The following is a 15,288-nucleotide window of genomic DNA, read 5'->3' on the forward strand; positions in this document are numbered from 1 at the left end:
ACAACAAGAATAGTTGAAACAGCATTTCTGGTAATTGAGACACCCATAGCTTTTAATACATGTTTCTTTCAGGGAATGCAGAGGTCAAACTCAGTGTCTGCAGAAACATGTATGTAGGTTGCTCTGAAAGTAATGCCTCCTGTTTGTTTCCATGGAAACGACAGCGGCACAGTGACGCTATTTTTCAGTGCAGTTCCACCATTAGGTGTGCATTTTAGCCAGCAATGAACAAGGGCCTGTGTGCTGTGCTCAAAAATCTGTACCAGCCGAGTGGTTTGGTGGGGTTCCTGGGTGCGGGCTGGGAGCTGAGTTTGTGTTTGAAGTGAAATTAATCGGCAGGCTCTGAAGGGAGACCTTTTGGGGGAAGCAAACATGTTCTCAGAGTTGATTGAGGCTGTGGTTTTGCTCATGCAGAAATAATGATGATCAGTAATGGTTTGGTCAGCTGAACGGTTCTCTAGATTTGGTGTGCATCCCAGGTGTAGTGGGTTATCTTTTCTGCTTTTCACATTTAACTTGAAATTCAGCATCTGAAAAATGCTGATTTAACTGCTGTCTTGTACAGTTTTGACTGTACCTTCTCTTAGTATTCTTCACCTAATCCGTTCCTACAGACTTTTACATGGCTTTTTAATGCGCTGTGATCTGCTGCTAAGTAAATTCTAGGGTTTTTTCCTACCTCCTCATCCACTTCAGATCTCTGAACTCAGAGTGTGAGTCTTGCGTAAGCTGTACTCAGCTTGGATTTATTTTCGCACCTTGTCTTAATTACTTTGCTTTGTAGTATTTAATCCATTTGTATCCTTACTTCTCCCTGTTTGTGTCATAGGGTGCAACTCTAAATCAGTGCTTTTCTAATGTTTATATGTGGATATCTGCTCAAAACACAAGTGTGACTTTTGGCAGTTGCTTGCTGTATTCCTGTTCCTGTTTCTGCCAATGTTTACTTTTGGAGTAGTTGTGTTGCTTGTCATGTTTGAAGCAGTAAGAAACCTTTGAGAAAATACTCAGTCCTCTTAGCAAGTGACGTACGTGTGTTGTCTGTATTATAAATCTGTTACTTAAAATGAAACATGAATAATTTGCACTTCAATAGCAATAAGCTGAAATATTAATGAATATATGAAATTTGAGTCTGAAATCTCTACCTTATATGTTATAAAAAGTGGTGTTGAAACCTTAGTTTTGAAAGTGCATCTCCAAGGTGAGCTTTAAAAATTTATGGGTTTTTTTAAGTATTGTAATACTGGCAAGGACAGTATTGCATTTCCTATGCATGTTTCCTATGCCTTTGCATAGGAAAACCTAAGTGGTGCAGGAACCAAGTGGAACATTTCAGGTGCTTTTTGGGGGAACCTGTAGCAGGAATGTTTAGTCACAACTTGAAACAGTGGCTGAGCACCTGGTGGAAGGCAGGGCAATCCGGAGGAGCTCAGCTGCATGCGACGCACCTGAGTGACTGGAAGGGGTGGAGCCAGGATCCAGTCCTTCCCAGACCTCATTTAAGGGCGGGCAGTGAGCTGGAGGCGGGGGCATCTTGCTGGAGATCCCTGCCTACTGGAGGCCTTCTGAAAGTGAGCAACTTTTCTTTGTTTCCACATGCGTGGCTGCTGCGTTTATGCTTTCCAGAGACAATATTAAGCATACAGAATTTAACTTTTTTCTACATGCTGGCAGATGCTAAGGACTCCTGTACTTTGGTGTAAATCAGGATTGTGGTGCATCTGTTCCTCTTCCTCACACTGTAGAGGATTTCTGTTATGTTCGAACAGCAATCAGCAAAGCTTAGGATTTACACTGATACATTCCTGCTGCTTCTCTGTCAGTTGTGAAGTAGTTGACTGCTTCCTTATCTGTCCTTCTGCGTGTCCTGTGCTGTTATTATCTTCTCAATTCTCAACACATTTTAAATAGTGGATTTTTTTTTTCTGTAGTGGGAAGTCTGAACAGAGCTGTGGTATTTCTGTACTGCAGAAACCAGTTCTGTTGAACAAATTCCTCTGTATTTTTCTAGTGTATTAGCAATATAGTTGCATGTTATTTCTTCTGTAATACTGAATTTCTATCATTGCCGCTTTTATTGCTTCTGACAGCTTTGGGTCTTCTGCAGAAATAAACAATCCCAATGTCAGTTTATGCATATTGTATTTTTTCCCTGTTCAGTGGAAGTAGTTGATTGAAAAGATGAAAAAACAAAACCCCACAGCTGTTGTAGCCTCTTCTTGTCATCACAGGTGGCGACAGACAAGGTTGCAGGCAAGCTGAGCTCTACTCTCTCATGGGTGAAGAACACTGTATCACACACTGTCAGTCAGATGGCCAGTCAGGTGGCAAGTCCATCTGCCTCTTTACACACTACATCCTCCTCTACCACTCTGTCTACACCTGCATTATCACCATCCTCGCCAGCACAGCTGAGTCCAGACGACCTAGAATTACTGGCTAAACTTGAGGAGCAGAACAGGTAAATGCAAAACTTCTTGGTCTTGACTATAGTGATAAGATTGAATTGGGTTATTGTAGCTTCAACACTGAGACTGTTAAAGGAGGTTGCTGTTCATGGCGCAACACCTTAATTTCAAGGTTAAGAATTAATGTTGTAGAGGTGTGCATTCTTGAAGAATTTGTTTTTGTAGAATGTTCAAAAGAGTTGGCTTTCTGGTTTAAAGAAGTGCTCATAACTGCTGCTTATTCTAGAAATTTGCATTGGAGTTGCACGATATTCAGTATCCCAACTGAAATGGAATATCATAGCAATGAGACTTCTGTGTAACTTCCTCCCATCCTTAGATAAAGATGGTATTTTTATAGGCTTTTTGAAATGTGAAGTAGCTCACAGTTCCCTTCTTTTCCTTCTCGATTTCCACAGTATAACCTGCTCACATGTAGCCTTTTAGTGTGTTATCTGTTTATCTGTGATGATGTACATGGAGCAGGATTTTCTGTTGGAAATTCTAGAAAAGTAGAAGTTGCTGTTCTGCTATTCAGTTTAAGGGTTTGAGCAGAATTCTTCAGTTTGTATTCTGTAATTTAGCCTGCAGCTCAGGCTATTTCGTACAGGTACAGCTAATAAAAGAGGCTTTGCAGCCTATTCAGTGTTATGGCTGGAGGCGTATTTTTACAGATAGAGCAGTGTACAAGCATCTTTTATTTGCAAGGAATAATAGATGCTTGCTGCAGTTATGCTAACAGTGACAGGTATGCAATGACTTAATCTCATGAAAGAGAAATCCCTAATCAGTCATTCTTGTTTGTCCTGAATTTCTTTGTATGCTCCTGTAACTGAGAAGAGGCAGTGATGCCAACTGTCTCCAGGCATGTCTTCTCTTAATGTTCTGATTCTGCTGCCTGATAGTAAAGTAACTTACAAGGAAATTGCAGCTGTCTAGTTCATGACTGAGAATGGAGGTCAGCTTTTAAACCACGTCGTCCTCTTTTCCTTATGGTTTATGGGGTTATCTTTCATTTGAAGGTGTACTGTGATTTGTGCTGTGCTAGTAGCCATTTAAAATGTATCAAAAGAAGAAAAAAAGGAGGTATAACATAAATAGAGTGCTTCTAAGAAAGCTGATTTGCATTTAATCTGAAGCTTTCTGTTCTGTTTATGACCAAGGGTCTCATTTATATTAGGAAAACTGCAGTATCTGTTCTTTGGACTGCTTATCTTTGTTAGGGCGTAAGATTTGTTCATCCAGAGTAGTTATATTAAGCCCTGGAGTGAAGTTAGTTTGCTTTTTCAAAGCATGTTAGCTTGGGCTTGTTAGGTTTTCTTCTTCAGGTTTGCATTCTTGATTTAGTACAATTTAGGTTAACTTATCTGTTTTCGTTTGATCAATATATATATTTTTTTAAGACAGATTTGTTGTTCATTCCCACATTTACTTTTGTGTATGAATTGTGATTAGAGGTTGTCCTGTCAGATGTCTCACACCAAATGTTCTTTCCTTGTGAGACCCAATACTTGAAGTAAATTAAAATGCGGTGCTCTTATCATGGAGGGTGCACGGTGGTTTTGAAAGTTTGAATCTGCATTTTAACACAGTGAGAAGGAATTGTACACTGAATGCAGGGAACAATAGCTGGTGCTGGGTATTTGTAAAGGTTTAATTTATGTTCTTGACTTCAACATGAACAAGAACAATGTGAATTATTTAAGCAGGCTGGGAACTGAAAAAACTTGAACTGTATCAGGCTATGAATGTATGAAGCATTCTGTAATCCAGTCCTACTGGAAGTCTCCTCAAAATAATGAGTTAGCTCAGTCCAGAGTCCTGTTGTAACTGTTTGGCATTAGTAAATCATTTATAAAGTTTTAGGTGAAGGAAATCAGTTGTTGAACAACACGGAACTTGCATACTACTTACTTTGTAAAGAACTTCTCATTTTCAAATCCAAGGACAATGAATTTATCCAGGTAAGGTCAACCTACTGAAATCTAGTGAAACTTACATAAAAAAGCTGTGGTAATTAACCAGTCAGAGCCTTTTATAATCATTGTGTTTTTATAACTGTGATATTTTTTCTGTGCTCATTTTTCATCGGTAATTTGCTCTTTTGACGCTGACACACTAATAGAAGGAATTTTGAGCTAAGTTTTCATTGTGCATTGGTATTAGGGTTTCTAAACATCAAAAAACAATAGGTGAAAGCTGGGCACTGGGAAAGCTAATGTAAGTATCTCTTAGCTGGGAGCTTAAACTGCAAGTGCTCTAAGACTTGTGTAAAAGGGTGATGATCTAATATGTCCTTAAAACTTAATACAACGTTGCTGAAATGTTGCCAGGCTTTTAGATTTTGTGCAAGTGCGTGAAAAATTACTGAACATAAATCTCACTACCTGATAATCCCAGTTCTCATATCCAAGTGCTGGGCTTTATCCATCCATTAGCTTTTGTTACCCAATTCCCATTTGCTAGAACTGAGGTTTTTTTTCTCATCCATTTATAAAAACACCATATTGAACAGTTGTCAGCATAATTCAGGCATTACAGAACTGTAACTTACATTATTATGTGTCTGTATTTACATTATCAATGTGTATTGTGTTAATGGGGAGATTTTTGACTACTTTCCTTTAAAATTACTGTCTTTTCCAGTACCTCTGACACTCATTGATTGTTGAGAACGTTTAACTTGTTTGCTTGTGTTCTTTTTGTCAACTCAATGCATGAAAGCCCTTGATTTTTTTTTTTTTTTTTTTTTTTTTGTGTTCCTGGTAAGGTCAAACCCTCTTGCCTCAAAACCTGCTGATCTTCTGTGTTCAGCTGTTAATCTCCAATTGAATGTGTGGAAGAAGTTTGATTTGTGGTGCTTCTGTACTTTCCCTGACTTTATTAAGATCTAGTTCAGGAGGTTGTAAGACACTGATTAAAATCTCAATTCTGATATTTATGCATAATGTGATGTTTGTGTTTGTTCCTTAAAAGGCTGCAATGTAATCTGCTATTGTGGCTGCAGAAATACTTGAGTGATTATAAATAGTAACAAGGAGCAGTTCTACTTAAATTTATTACAGATGGATGTTGGAAAAACTGTACTGATGGAACTCTGTGCTCGTTCTTTGCAATGATGTTGGAAGCACAGATTTGTAAAAAAGAAAACAAAAACAGTAGTGTGGCAATAGCATGATAAGAACATGTAGTTTCTTGTTGTTTTTGTGTGTCTGTGTGTGGTTTCTTTGCAGGCTCCTAGAAACAGATAGCAAATCCTTGCGATCGGTAAATGGGTCAAGAAGAAATAGTGGATCTTCTCTTGTATCTAGTTCATCAGCTTCTAGCAATCTCAGCCATCTTGAAGAAGACTCGTGGATCCTTTGGGGGAGAATTGTGAATGAATGGGAAGATGTACGGAAAAAGAAAGAAAAGCAAGTTAAGGTAGTTGGACACGTTTGTAGGATGGATTTGTATCTTGATAGCTTTTTGGCTCAATTTTTAAGATAAGCAAGTAAGAGAAGCTTCTAATTGTGTCTATTTCAATCCTGAAGCCCTAGTGCTTCTTATGTAACTGTTGTTATACTTCAGTTTTGTCTGGCGAAGGTCTCATTGAAAACCAGGTGCATATCATGAATACCAAAGCTTTCTGTCTGATTATGAGAGATTCCCTTTAATTGCATACTTGGTATTTTCAAAGTGGAGTTACTGAAAATCTGCTTAAGATCATATTGTAGCTGGATGCTGTGATATCTTTTTTCCCCCTACTGAACACCTGTCTGTTTAAAAGCATTCTTATTAGAGGAGCAAATCATTCTATTTTATAAGGATCTGATACAAATTTAGTTCAATTGTTCAGGCCAAATTTGCTAACCCCAGGAATAACATCAAGTGGAAGAGAACAGTTTCTAAACTGTTTTAGAAGGTTAGAGAAATTTTGGGCTGTATATGTCCAGTCTAAATTGTGGACATGTGCAGGAACAGAATTCAACAATAATTTATATTTAAATTAAAAAATGTTTAGGGCATTTAACATTCACGTTTCAGAGGTAGAAAGTACTGGAAGTGTAGGATTTTTATTTGTGGGCAGCCTATTCTGTTTTGGTTCTTTATTAGCTTTAGTCTGTAGTTTTATGTGCAGAATACAAATTTCAGGGTCTTTTGAATAGTTTGAAGTTCATGTCTGTGAATAGATTGTGGGAAGGCAGAACGATGGGCTAAAGCAAAGTGTTTTTTATGTGAAGCAGTTGTGGAGAGAGAACATGACCTGAGAGTGGAAACAAGGGATGAAAATGAATTCAAGGCTCTATGCTTGCATAGGGAAAACAGTTTCTGGAAGAGTGTTCCCAAAAAGCTGTGAAAAGAAGACCCGTGAACCTGACAAAGAGAAGCAGATTGGTAATAAATAGATCAGATTGGATAGAATTCACTTTCTGAACTGCTTGCATGTAGGCTTTGCAAATAAAGTGTCATGCTGGTCAAGAGTTGTTTGGAGAATAAATATTTATTGAAAGTTAGTCAGTTAAGTGTGCTTTTAGTGAGGTTTTTCGATGGTGAAATAATTCTCAGGTATGTGGTTTTTTTTTTTTTTTTTTTTTTTTTTTTTCCGCTCGTTCGTCAAAAATCAAGCTAAACTTTGGAATACTTGAACATCCATACTTCGTTGTTGGTTGTGCCAGTAGTTATGATTTTAGCAGCCCAAATTTCCTTTCATATTGGCTATGAAAGCTAGTCTTAAGTTACTGGATACTTGGCAAGTTTCTGAAGCATTAGTCATGTGTGTCTATGCTTTCCTTGTATGTGATATGATCTGTCCATGTGCCTTGATCCTCTCTGAACTCTTCCTGTTTCTGAAGAGAAACTGAAAGAGGATGCAATTTCCACTTTTCTGTGTTCCTCTAAGAGTGTTGGTGGAATTAACCTTGTTATTTTGATTGAGCAAGTGCATGATAATGCAAGGAACTACTAACTAATCATTTGTTTGTGCTTTTAGAGTTTTTGAGGCTTTAGGTGACTGAACTGCAGTCTGGTAGTGCGTTGTTGACATAATAGCTAGAGATAAAAGTGGAAAGCTGTCTTAGGCTTGTTGGTTTGGAGTTGGACGTCTTTTGGGAAATAACTCAATGTCACAGTCATATCTGAACAAATAGTTGCAGTGACATTACTAGGAAGGTTCTGGAAAAAGCTGATGATCTTTAGGATGTTGGAAAGCTGCAGATAGTGCTGCAAAACTCCTGCAGTAGAGTTCAGGCTTAACAAATGATTTGAAGCAGGAGTGTCTGTGGAAGTTCAAAAGATTAGTTAGTATTAGTGCTATCTTAATATTTGGAGTAGTAGGGTAAGTACTTGGACAAATAGGAGTAGAATAGAAGATGATTCTGACCTCAGAATAAATACCAGCAAAATAAAATAAACTGACCTGCAGGAGACAGTATTTGATAATAGTTCATAAAGCTTAAAAAAAAAAAAAAAAAAAAAAAAAAAAAAAGTAACCACAAACCACAAACAAACAAACCTGTCAATGACAAAGGAACCTTCTTGTCTTGAATTGGCACTCTTGTAGTTGGATCCTAGTTGCAGAAAGTACTACTAAACCTATTAACTTTGACTCATACTTTCTCCTCAGTTTTTCAGATTAAGCAACAAGACTTCTTTTTACTTGTCTGTTCTGAAAAGACAAGTAACATACTTGGAATGTGATAGATAGATCTGAGAAGGTTTGAGTTGTATAATAACTAGCTGATTTTTATTTTTTTCTCCTCAGGGAATTTCAGGTAAATGAAGGAAGCTCAGTTGATGTAAACTATGTATTCTTGGTCTAGCATCAGAAATCACATTTAAATACTTCCTTTAAATGAAAGAAAAATTTGAAATACTGGCACAAGAGAAAGTAGACTTTTTGTGAAGTGTGTGTCAAATGACTTCTGATAGAAATCTTGTGCACTTCTTTCTGGTTGTCTGCGCTCCATTTAGTTTCAATTTTTTTTGCCATTTACTTGTCTTGCAAGTTATTCTTAAGCAATGATTTCTTATGTCTTAAAAACTAGAAATATAATTAAGATTACTTTCTTCAATAATGTTTTGTGAAATATTAAATATTACTATTACTTTGGCCCAGAGGAGTTCTTGTTGAAAATGTTTTTTTAATATTCAGCTTTTTTCATGGTTATTTACTTAAGAGGAAAAAAATATATATATCATTAATTCTTATTACCTATCAGGCTGCAATTGAGGCTTACGCCTTATGAACTTCATAACTGGTTTGTGACATAATGTATTATTTTCAGGAAATGTTAATGGTTTTGTATCTTTGTGCTTTAGGAGCTTGTTCGAAAAGGGATACCTCATCATTTCAGAGCAATTGTTTGGCAGCTTCTGTGTAGTGCTCAAAGCATGCCAATAAAGGATCAGTATTCAGAGCTTTTGAAAATGACATCTCCTTGTGAGAAACTAATAAGAAGGGACATTGCTAGAACGTATCCAGAGCATGATTTCTTTAAGGAGAAAGACAGCCTTGGTCAGGAGGTTTTATTTAATGTAATGAAGGTAAGTCAGCATTTCTGTTCTTAAAAACACATTAACAAGAGTAAGCAAGCACAAAGGTTTAGAAAATAATTTACCTTCTTGAATGTGTTGTGTCAGTTTCACGTGTCCTGTTTTTTAAACTGACTCTACTTTTCAAATGACATTTCAAAGATAGCTTTCAAATATTGTATCCCTATTTAATATGATTTTGTAAGAGATTTAAATCATCTGCTTACTTAACTTGCATTAAAGCAATTTCACATAGTAACTGCTGTTAGCGTAATGGAGAAAAGTGTGCTGTGAATTATCAATACAGACAGGTGAGAACATAGTAAATCAAAGTGAGCGTTTCTTTTTCAAGTGTTGGTGAGCCTGTGTGTGAGAGAAGAAAACGGTAGGTGCCAGCTAATGTGCAGTTGTTAGTGCACAAGCACAAAATAACATTGCCATAAAATGTCACTGTATTGCCCCCATTCTACTAGAGCTTAAATTTTGGTCATGCAGCTTCAACAGAGAAGTCAGCACTTTTCTAAATCGTAGTAATTTCCAGTTCTAAAATATGCATGGAAACATGCAATGTGTGTGGAAACCACCTGCAAATAAAACTACAGCTCTGAATTGTTCTGAAACAGACTGTTTCTTTTGTCAGATCTTCTGTAGATGTAGTAAGCCTGTGCGTTTGGTATGGAAGCCTCCTTATCTTTTGAGACCTGGCAAATTCCTGTGAACTGCAGGCTTTTTTAGGTGTCCATTAATGCATTGAAGGCCAACAGAGAGCAAAGTTCATGTCTCTGTGTAGCTGCAGGTAGCAACTAAACGTCTTATCAAATTTTTTGTATGGAGTGTCTGTTTGCTGTGGGTTTGGAAGAGCAAGACAAAAGTTGTTATCAAAATAACAGCATGAGCTAAGATATATTCTTGTTAGTAATGAGGATTTAATTGTTTGGAGTCTTAAAGATGTTATTTTGTAGGCTTATTCTTTGGTGGATCGTGAAGTTGGATACTGTCAAGGAAGTGCTTTTATTGTTGGATTACTACTTATGCAGGTAAACATTGTATTAAGAAATATATGAACCATGAAAATCCCTGCTAGATTGCATGATGTGTGGTAATGATTTGGAAGGAATTTTTGTGGTGATTCTTTATTGCTGTTTGTTACAATGTAATAGTGGAGGGCTGTCTTTTATTCTGCATATGAAATGAAAGTATTCTCTGTTTCTGTGTTTTGTCAAGAAGCTACAAACTTTCTGAGTGAGAGAATGCATTTGTTTCTTAAAGCTAAGGTGGGATCCCAGTCTTGCAAGTTACTCTAGGGCATGTTATGTCAGCTATTGATGAGTCATTCCAAATCTATTACACTAAACCTCCTCTCAGTTTAACTGGGATTACAAGTGTCATATTTTAAAAGTTGTCTTTGTATTAATATTCAGTTTTATAGACCAGGTTATATTGTAAGAAGTTTACAGACCTCCATTTCGGTTTAGAAGCCACTTGATAGAACCCAGCATATACAAGGAAAACTACAATAGTAATCGTCGGTTATAAATTCCTTGTTTAGAGAAACAGCAAAACACTGTCTCCCCAGACATTCATTCTGTCCTTATGCTTCTCCTGAGTCTTTGTTTCTTTTGTTTTTATTTTTGATATAGATGCCAGAAGAAGAAGCATTTTGTGTGTTTGTTAAATTAATGCAAGATTACAGACTACGAGAACTCTTCAAACCAAGCATGGCTGAACTGGGCCTTTGTATGTACCAGTTTGAGTGCATGATACAGGTATATGCAAAATCTATCAAGCTTTTCAGTAACTGAGAATAAAGAAATTGGAAATTGCAGTTCAAGAGCAGGCTTGTCTTTGATAATAGACTGTTCTTTGACAATAGCTTAGTCTTTGACGAAGACTGCAGGAGAAAGTCTGTGTCTGTACGATGTATTTTTTAACCTTTGACAATGTCATGAGGACTTGTGTTGCTGTACTTCATGCTTATGAATTGTAAAGCTTGCATTGAGAATTTTAAGACTGAAATGTCTTTTTATAAATTTGTACTCGATTTACAGCTTTTTTTTTTTTTTTTTTTTTTTTTAAGTAAAAGAAAAGTTGGGCTGACAGGAACAAGTAGGCTTAATTTTGTGGTATGGAAATGTTTACATTTCTGCCATGCAGTGTAGAAATACTACAGGTAATACTGCCATGTCTGCTGCTTGGTTTTTCATACTGATAAACTTTTACATCCATATCAAGTGATATTTCTTCTGGTTATGTGTTATGTAACTGCTGGCTGAGGCAAATGCCAATTATTTTTGCCCATATGTAGAGCCATTTGCACAATAAAAACTGCTTGCAAAACCATAACAAATACATTTTTTTCTCATCTTTTTCTCCAGGAGCATCTTCCAGAACTTTATGTGCACTTTCAGTCTCAGAGTTTCCACACTTCTATGTATGCATCATCATGGTTTTTAACTATATTTCTTACAACTTTTCCACTACCAATTGCAACAAGAATATTTGATATCTTTATGTCTGAGGTAACTACTCAATACTTATGTTCTGCTTCAAGAGTAATGGTTAAGAGCAGCTATTTCAGTAGTACTGTGAAGACCGTTCTGATGGGCAGATTTCAAATACCCTGCCTTTGTAGGTTTATCAATTGTTTGGTACGGAAAGATGTCTGTGCATGTAGTTTAAGGAAAAGCAAGTACATATTTGAGTATAGATGCTGTAAGCAACTTTATAGTCTAAGCCTGTTGAAGAGTCATCGTATCTGCCAGAAGTTCTGGATGCCATGTGATAGCATCGTGCAACAGGGCCTCTGTTTTTCAGTAGTTTGGGGTGAAAAATAAATCTTTTGGGCCCATGTTAAAGCTTCATGGGGACAAGCAGATGAGGAGGAGGGAGTATAGAAGAGCTGCTCCTTTTGAGAAGATGGCTAGTAATAGCTAGTAGCCAGAAGAACTTATGGAATTATTCAGTGGAATAATCACTGATGCCTAAGGTATATCTAGGGTTAGAGCTTTGGGTGAATGTAAGTAACAAACCAAAGCTTTTAGTCCATTTATGCTTTTCCTCTGCCATAATGTTCTAGAAAACGCTAACTCAGAGGTGGATTCCTTCAGATCGTTTATAGTATCTAGGATATTCTTGAGGCAAGCATTCCCTTGAATCTGTTTAAATTGTTCAGTTGTTATACCTTGTTTGAAACAAAAATACCTTTCTTGAGAAGTACCTTGTTTCTTTTTTAATTCATTACATTTTAGTACTAAATGTATTTAAAATTATTGATAAAGCTCCTGTGAAGTGCAGTAGCACTCTGAAGAGGACCTGATGTTAGGGCAAGTAGCCTGACTATTTGTCTTCAGTACAAAACAAGGAACCCAGGATCAATCTGTTGTTTAAAGATTTTTGATTTCCCTTTCTTTTGTTTGGGAAACTGGGTGAGCTTTCCAATGTTCTTAAATAATAGAATCATCTTTCAGCATTGACAATACTGTGAATAATTGTTGAATATTATTTTAACTTCTATTTACAGGGTTTGGAGATAGTATTTCGAGTAGGTTTAGCACTACTTCAGACAAACCAAGCAGAATTACTGCAACTTGATATGGAAGGGATGTTACAGGTAAGTTAAGATTGTAATATTTTAAGAGATGTGTGTGGTGTGTGTTTATTTGCAGTTATTAATTACATGTAATCTTGTGCTCTGATTGCTTTTAGCACTTTCAAAAGGTCATTCCACATCAGTTTGACAGTGGTCCAGACAAATTAATCCAAGCATCTTACCAAGTCAAATACAATGCAAAAAAGATGAAAAAGTAGGTATAACATTTTGAGAAAAGATCATACTATTGCTTGGAGTTACTGTTTGTTTGTTCAAAACTAGTTACTCATTACTTCACTCTGAATTTTCCATGTCTAACTTTTTGGGGGTTTTATACTGTGAAGAGTTAAAAACTGAAGTACTGTTTGCAAGAGAATTCTACTGAAGTGGTATTTGCTATTGTTCCTGAATATAATCAAATCTCACTTAAAAACTAAAGCTTCTGAGGAAAGCTGCATGTTACAGAAAATTACAGAGCTTCTGTAAAGAGGATTTGAATAGAAAATCTGTTGTGGGATGGGGTGGTGTTAGGTGTGTAGTGTGTAGCTTTTTGATGTTTTTTCTGTTTGTTTTTTTGAGGGTGAAGTAGGGAGGGGAGGATAATTGTAAGGGTAATCCTGATTCTGAGTTTGAAATCCTGAGTATAATACTGCTACTTAAGGTTAGTTGCATGTCTTCACTTTTCTGCCGTCTGTGAATCGTACTGATAAATCAGTTTACCTTTCTTGTGCTTTTCCAGGGTTAAGTTGGGCAATTCTTAAGGCAGGCAGCTTGTAGTATATTGTGATGTGCAAGGAGAGCAGATGTGCTAGGGTCTTTCAAAATAAGTTTACTAATCCTGTCCACCATAGTGCCCAAACTTGCAGGGCAAACCCTTTCTCTGAAAACTAGTATAAAAGCTTGCAGTTTAAAACACTACAATTCAGGCTAAACTTACTTGATTGCCTTTTGTAGAGGCATTGAATATCACAGCTTGCGTTTCTTGTTGCTGTTTTTTTCATTGGGGCAATTCTGGAGCTTGCTTGAGAGGGACTAAAATAATTTTAAGACTTGCCTTGAATCTCTTTGCATCTTTCTGTCCTCCAAGCCTTCCCAGCAATGTGTTCCTTTGACTGTACTGAATTGATTGTTGTGTAACTGCATCGAGTGGTTATTGTTGTTCCAAATCGTTGCCATTTCAAATCTGTATCTGATAAAGATTGTACAAGCAGGCATGCACATTTCACCATGTAGTCCAGCCTGTTTATGTCTGCAGAAGTATTTCTGTGCTTAAACTAATTTTAATGTTCAGTCCAAGTATTTACAGGAGGACTGTATAGGCAACTTTCAAGTGGTTGTTTAAACAGAGGAAGTATAACCTGTATCTATTTTCTTGTTGCTTGTTAGGTATTAGACCACTTAAGTTGTCAGTAACATTTCTAATTATCCTTTACTATTTCTATTTTTTTAGGTTAGAGAAGGAATACACTACAATAAAAACAAAAGAAATGGAAGAACAAGTCGAAATTAAAGTAAGAGAGCCTCTATAAATTTACTTACAGATAAGTTTAGTTCTTAGATGTGGACTGTGTGTCTCTGATCTGTGTAACATAAAATTGTTTTGGAAGGGACCTCTTGAAGATCACCTAGCTTCAACTCCACTGACACAGGCAGAGATACCTTCCATAGATCTGGTTGCCCAGCGCCCCATCCAGTCTAGCCTTGAAAACCTCCAGGGATGGAGAATCCACAGTGACTCAGAGCAGCCTGTTCCATTGCCTTACCACCCTCTGAATGAAGGATTTACTCCAAATATCTAATCTAAATCTGTCTTTTAAAGTCATTGCCCTATATCCTCTTTCTATTGCCTCTGAAAGAAATTCCCTCTCCAGCTTTCTTTTGGATCCTCTTTAAGTTCTAGAAGGAAGGACGTGTGGCTGGACATGTAACTGAGGTTCCCACATTGTTGTTTTTCAGCATTTGCATTGGACTGTTTGCTCATAAAGGGCACTTGACTGTGAAACTTCTGGTGAACAAATTTGAAGAGCATTAATCAGTGGAGACGTGCTGTACATAGTTCTCGTTAGTTTCTGCTACTAAACTTTGATTTACAGACAACCTCATTCATCAGAGCTCCTCATTCACAACGCTCTGTTGTAAGATATGGATAACCTGCAAGTTAAGATCTGCTCCTACAGGCTTAGGTTCTTTTACTGACTTGCTTTTGTTACATAAATAAGCTTTTGTTGTATTTTCCTTTCACATTTAAGCTTTTTAGAGGGAGTGAGTTGTATCCTTCCTTCTTGCCATACATTTCTGGTCATTTGTCTTTCAATGTCAATTTTAAAGACAACAGTTCTTCAGAAAAAGTTCAGTGAATGTGCACCTGGGAGCACAGAAATTTTCCATGCTTTTACACATTTTTTTTATCCTTGTAAACAAATAGTAGACAGGTAGCATTCTTTACTTGCGATTAGGGCTTGCTGTGGTGGCTTATCATGTTAAGATTTGTATGAAATACATCAGATAAAAAAAGTACAACTATTTCTTACTTTTGGAGGTAAATAATTGTTCATATAGTTTCTAACAAGAAAAAAAAATTAACTATCCTTTTTATTGAGAAGAAAAGGAGAATCTCTGTAGCATTCATTAACTTGTCCTAATGGAGGGATTACTTTTTCATGTCCCTTCACCATGAGGACTGTGTCCTGCTTTGATTATGAAGAGGAGGCTAATAGTGTTGTGTGGTTAAGCCCT

At 36.8% G+C, this 15,288-nt stretch overlaps 1 protein-coding gene across 11 annotated transcripts in view; it reads left to right on the forward strand.

The window, feature by feature from the left end:
* Window positions 1-15,288, forward strand: part of EVI5 (ecotropic viral integration site 5) — a 64,411-nt gene that overhangs the window by 4,083 nt on the left and 45,040 nt on the right. For 2 of the 11 annotated variants that reach the window (XM_042819489.1, XM_042819491.1), the window contains exons 2-10: window positions 2,235-2,464; window positions 5,684-5,873; window positions 8,751-8,975; window positions 9,926-10,000; window positions 10,604-10,729; window positions 11,339-11,482; window positions 12,484-12,573; window positions 12,669-12,766; window positions 14,003-14,063. In XM_042819489.1, coding sequence (XP_042675423.1) covers window positions 2,316-2,464; window positions 5,684-5,873; window positions 8,751-8,975; window positions 9,926-10,000; window positions 10,604-10,729; window positions 11,339-11,482; window positions 12,484-12,573; window positions 12,669-12,766; window positions 14,003-14,063 — 1,158 coding nt within the window. In that variant the 5' untranslated portion in view covers window positions 2,235-2,315. Of the gene's footprint in view, window positions 1-1,478; window positions 1,575-2,234; window positions 2,465-2,484; window positions 4,415-5,220; window positions 5,874-6,712; window positions 6,828-8,750; window positions 8,976-9,925; window positions 10,001-10,603; window positions 10,730-11,338; window positions 11,483-12,483; window positions 12,574-12,668; window positions 12,767-14,002; window positions 14,064-15,288 lie in introns of those variants that run through there. The other 9 variants (XM_042819496.1, XM_042819492.1, XM_042819487.1 and 6 more) reach the window with 9 other exon arrangements.

The sequence above is a fragment of the Centrocercus urophasianus genome, unplaced genomic scaffold (genome assembly GCF_019232065.1).
Source record: "Centrocercus urophasianus isolate 14NV4802_14NV808 unplaced genomic scaffold, USGS_Curo_1.0 seq_18, whole genome shotgun sequence".
NCBI lineage: Eukaryota > Metazoa > Chordata > Aves > Galliformes > Phasianidae > Centrocercus > Centrocercus urophasianus.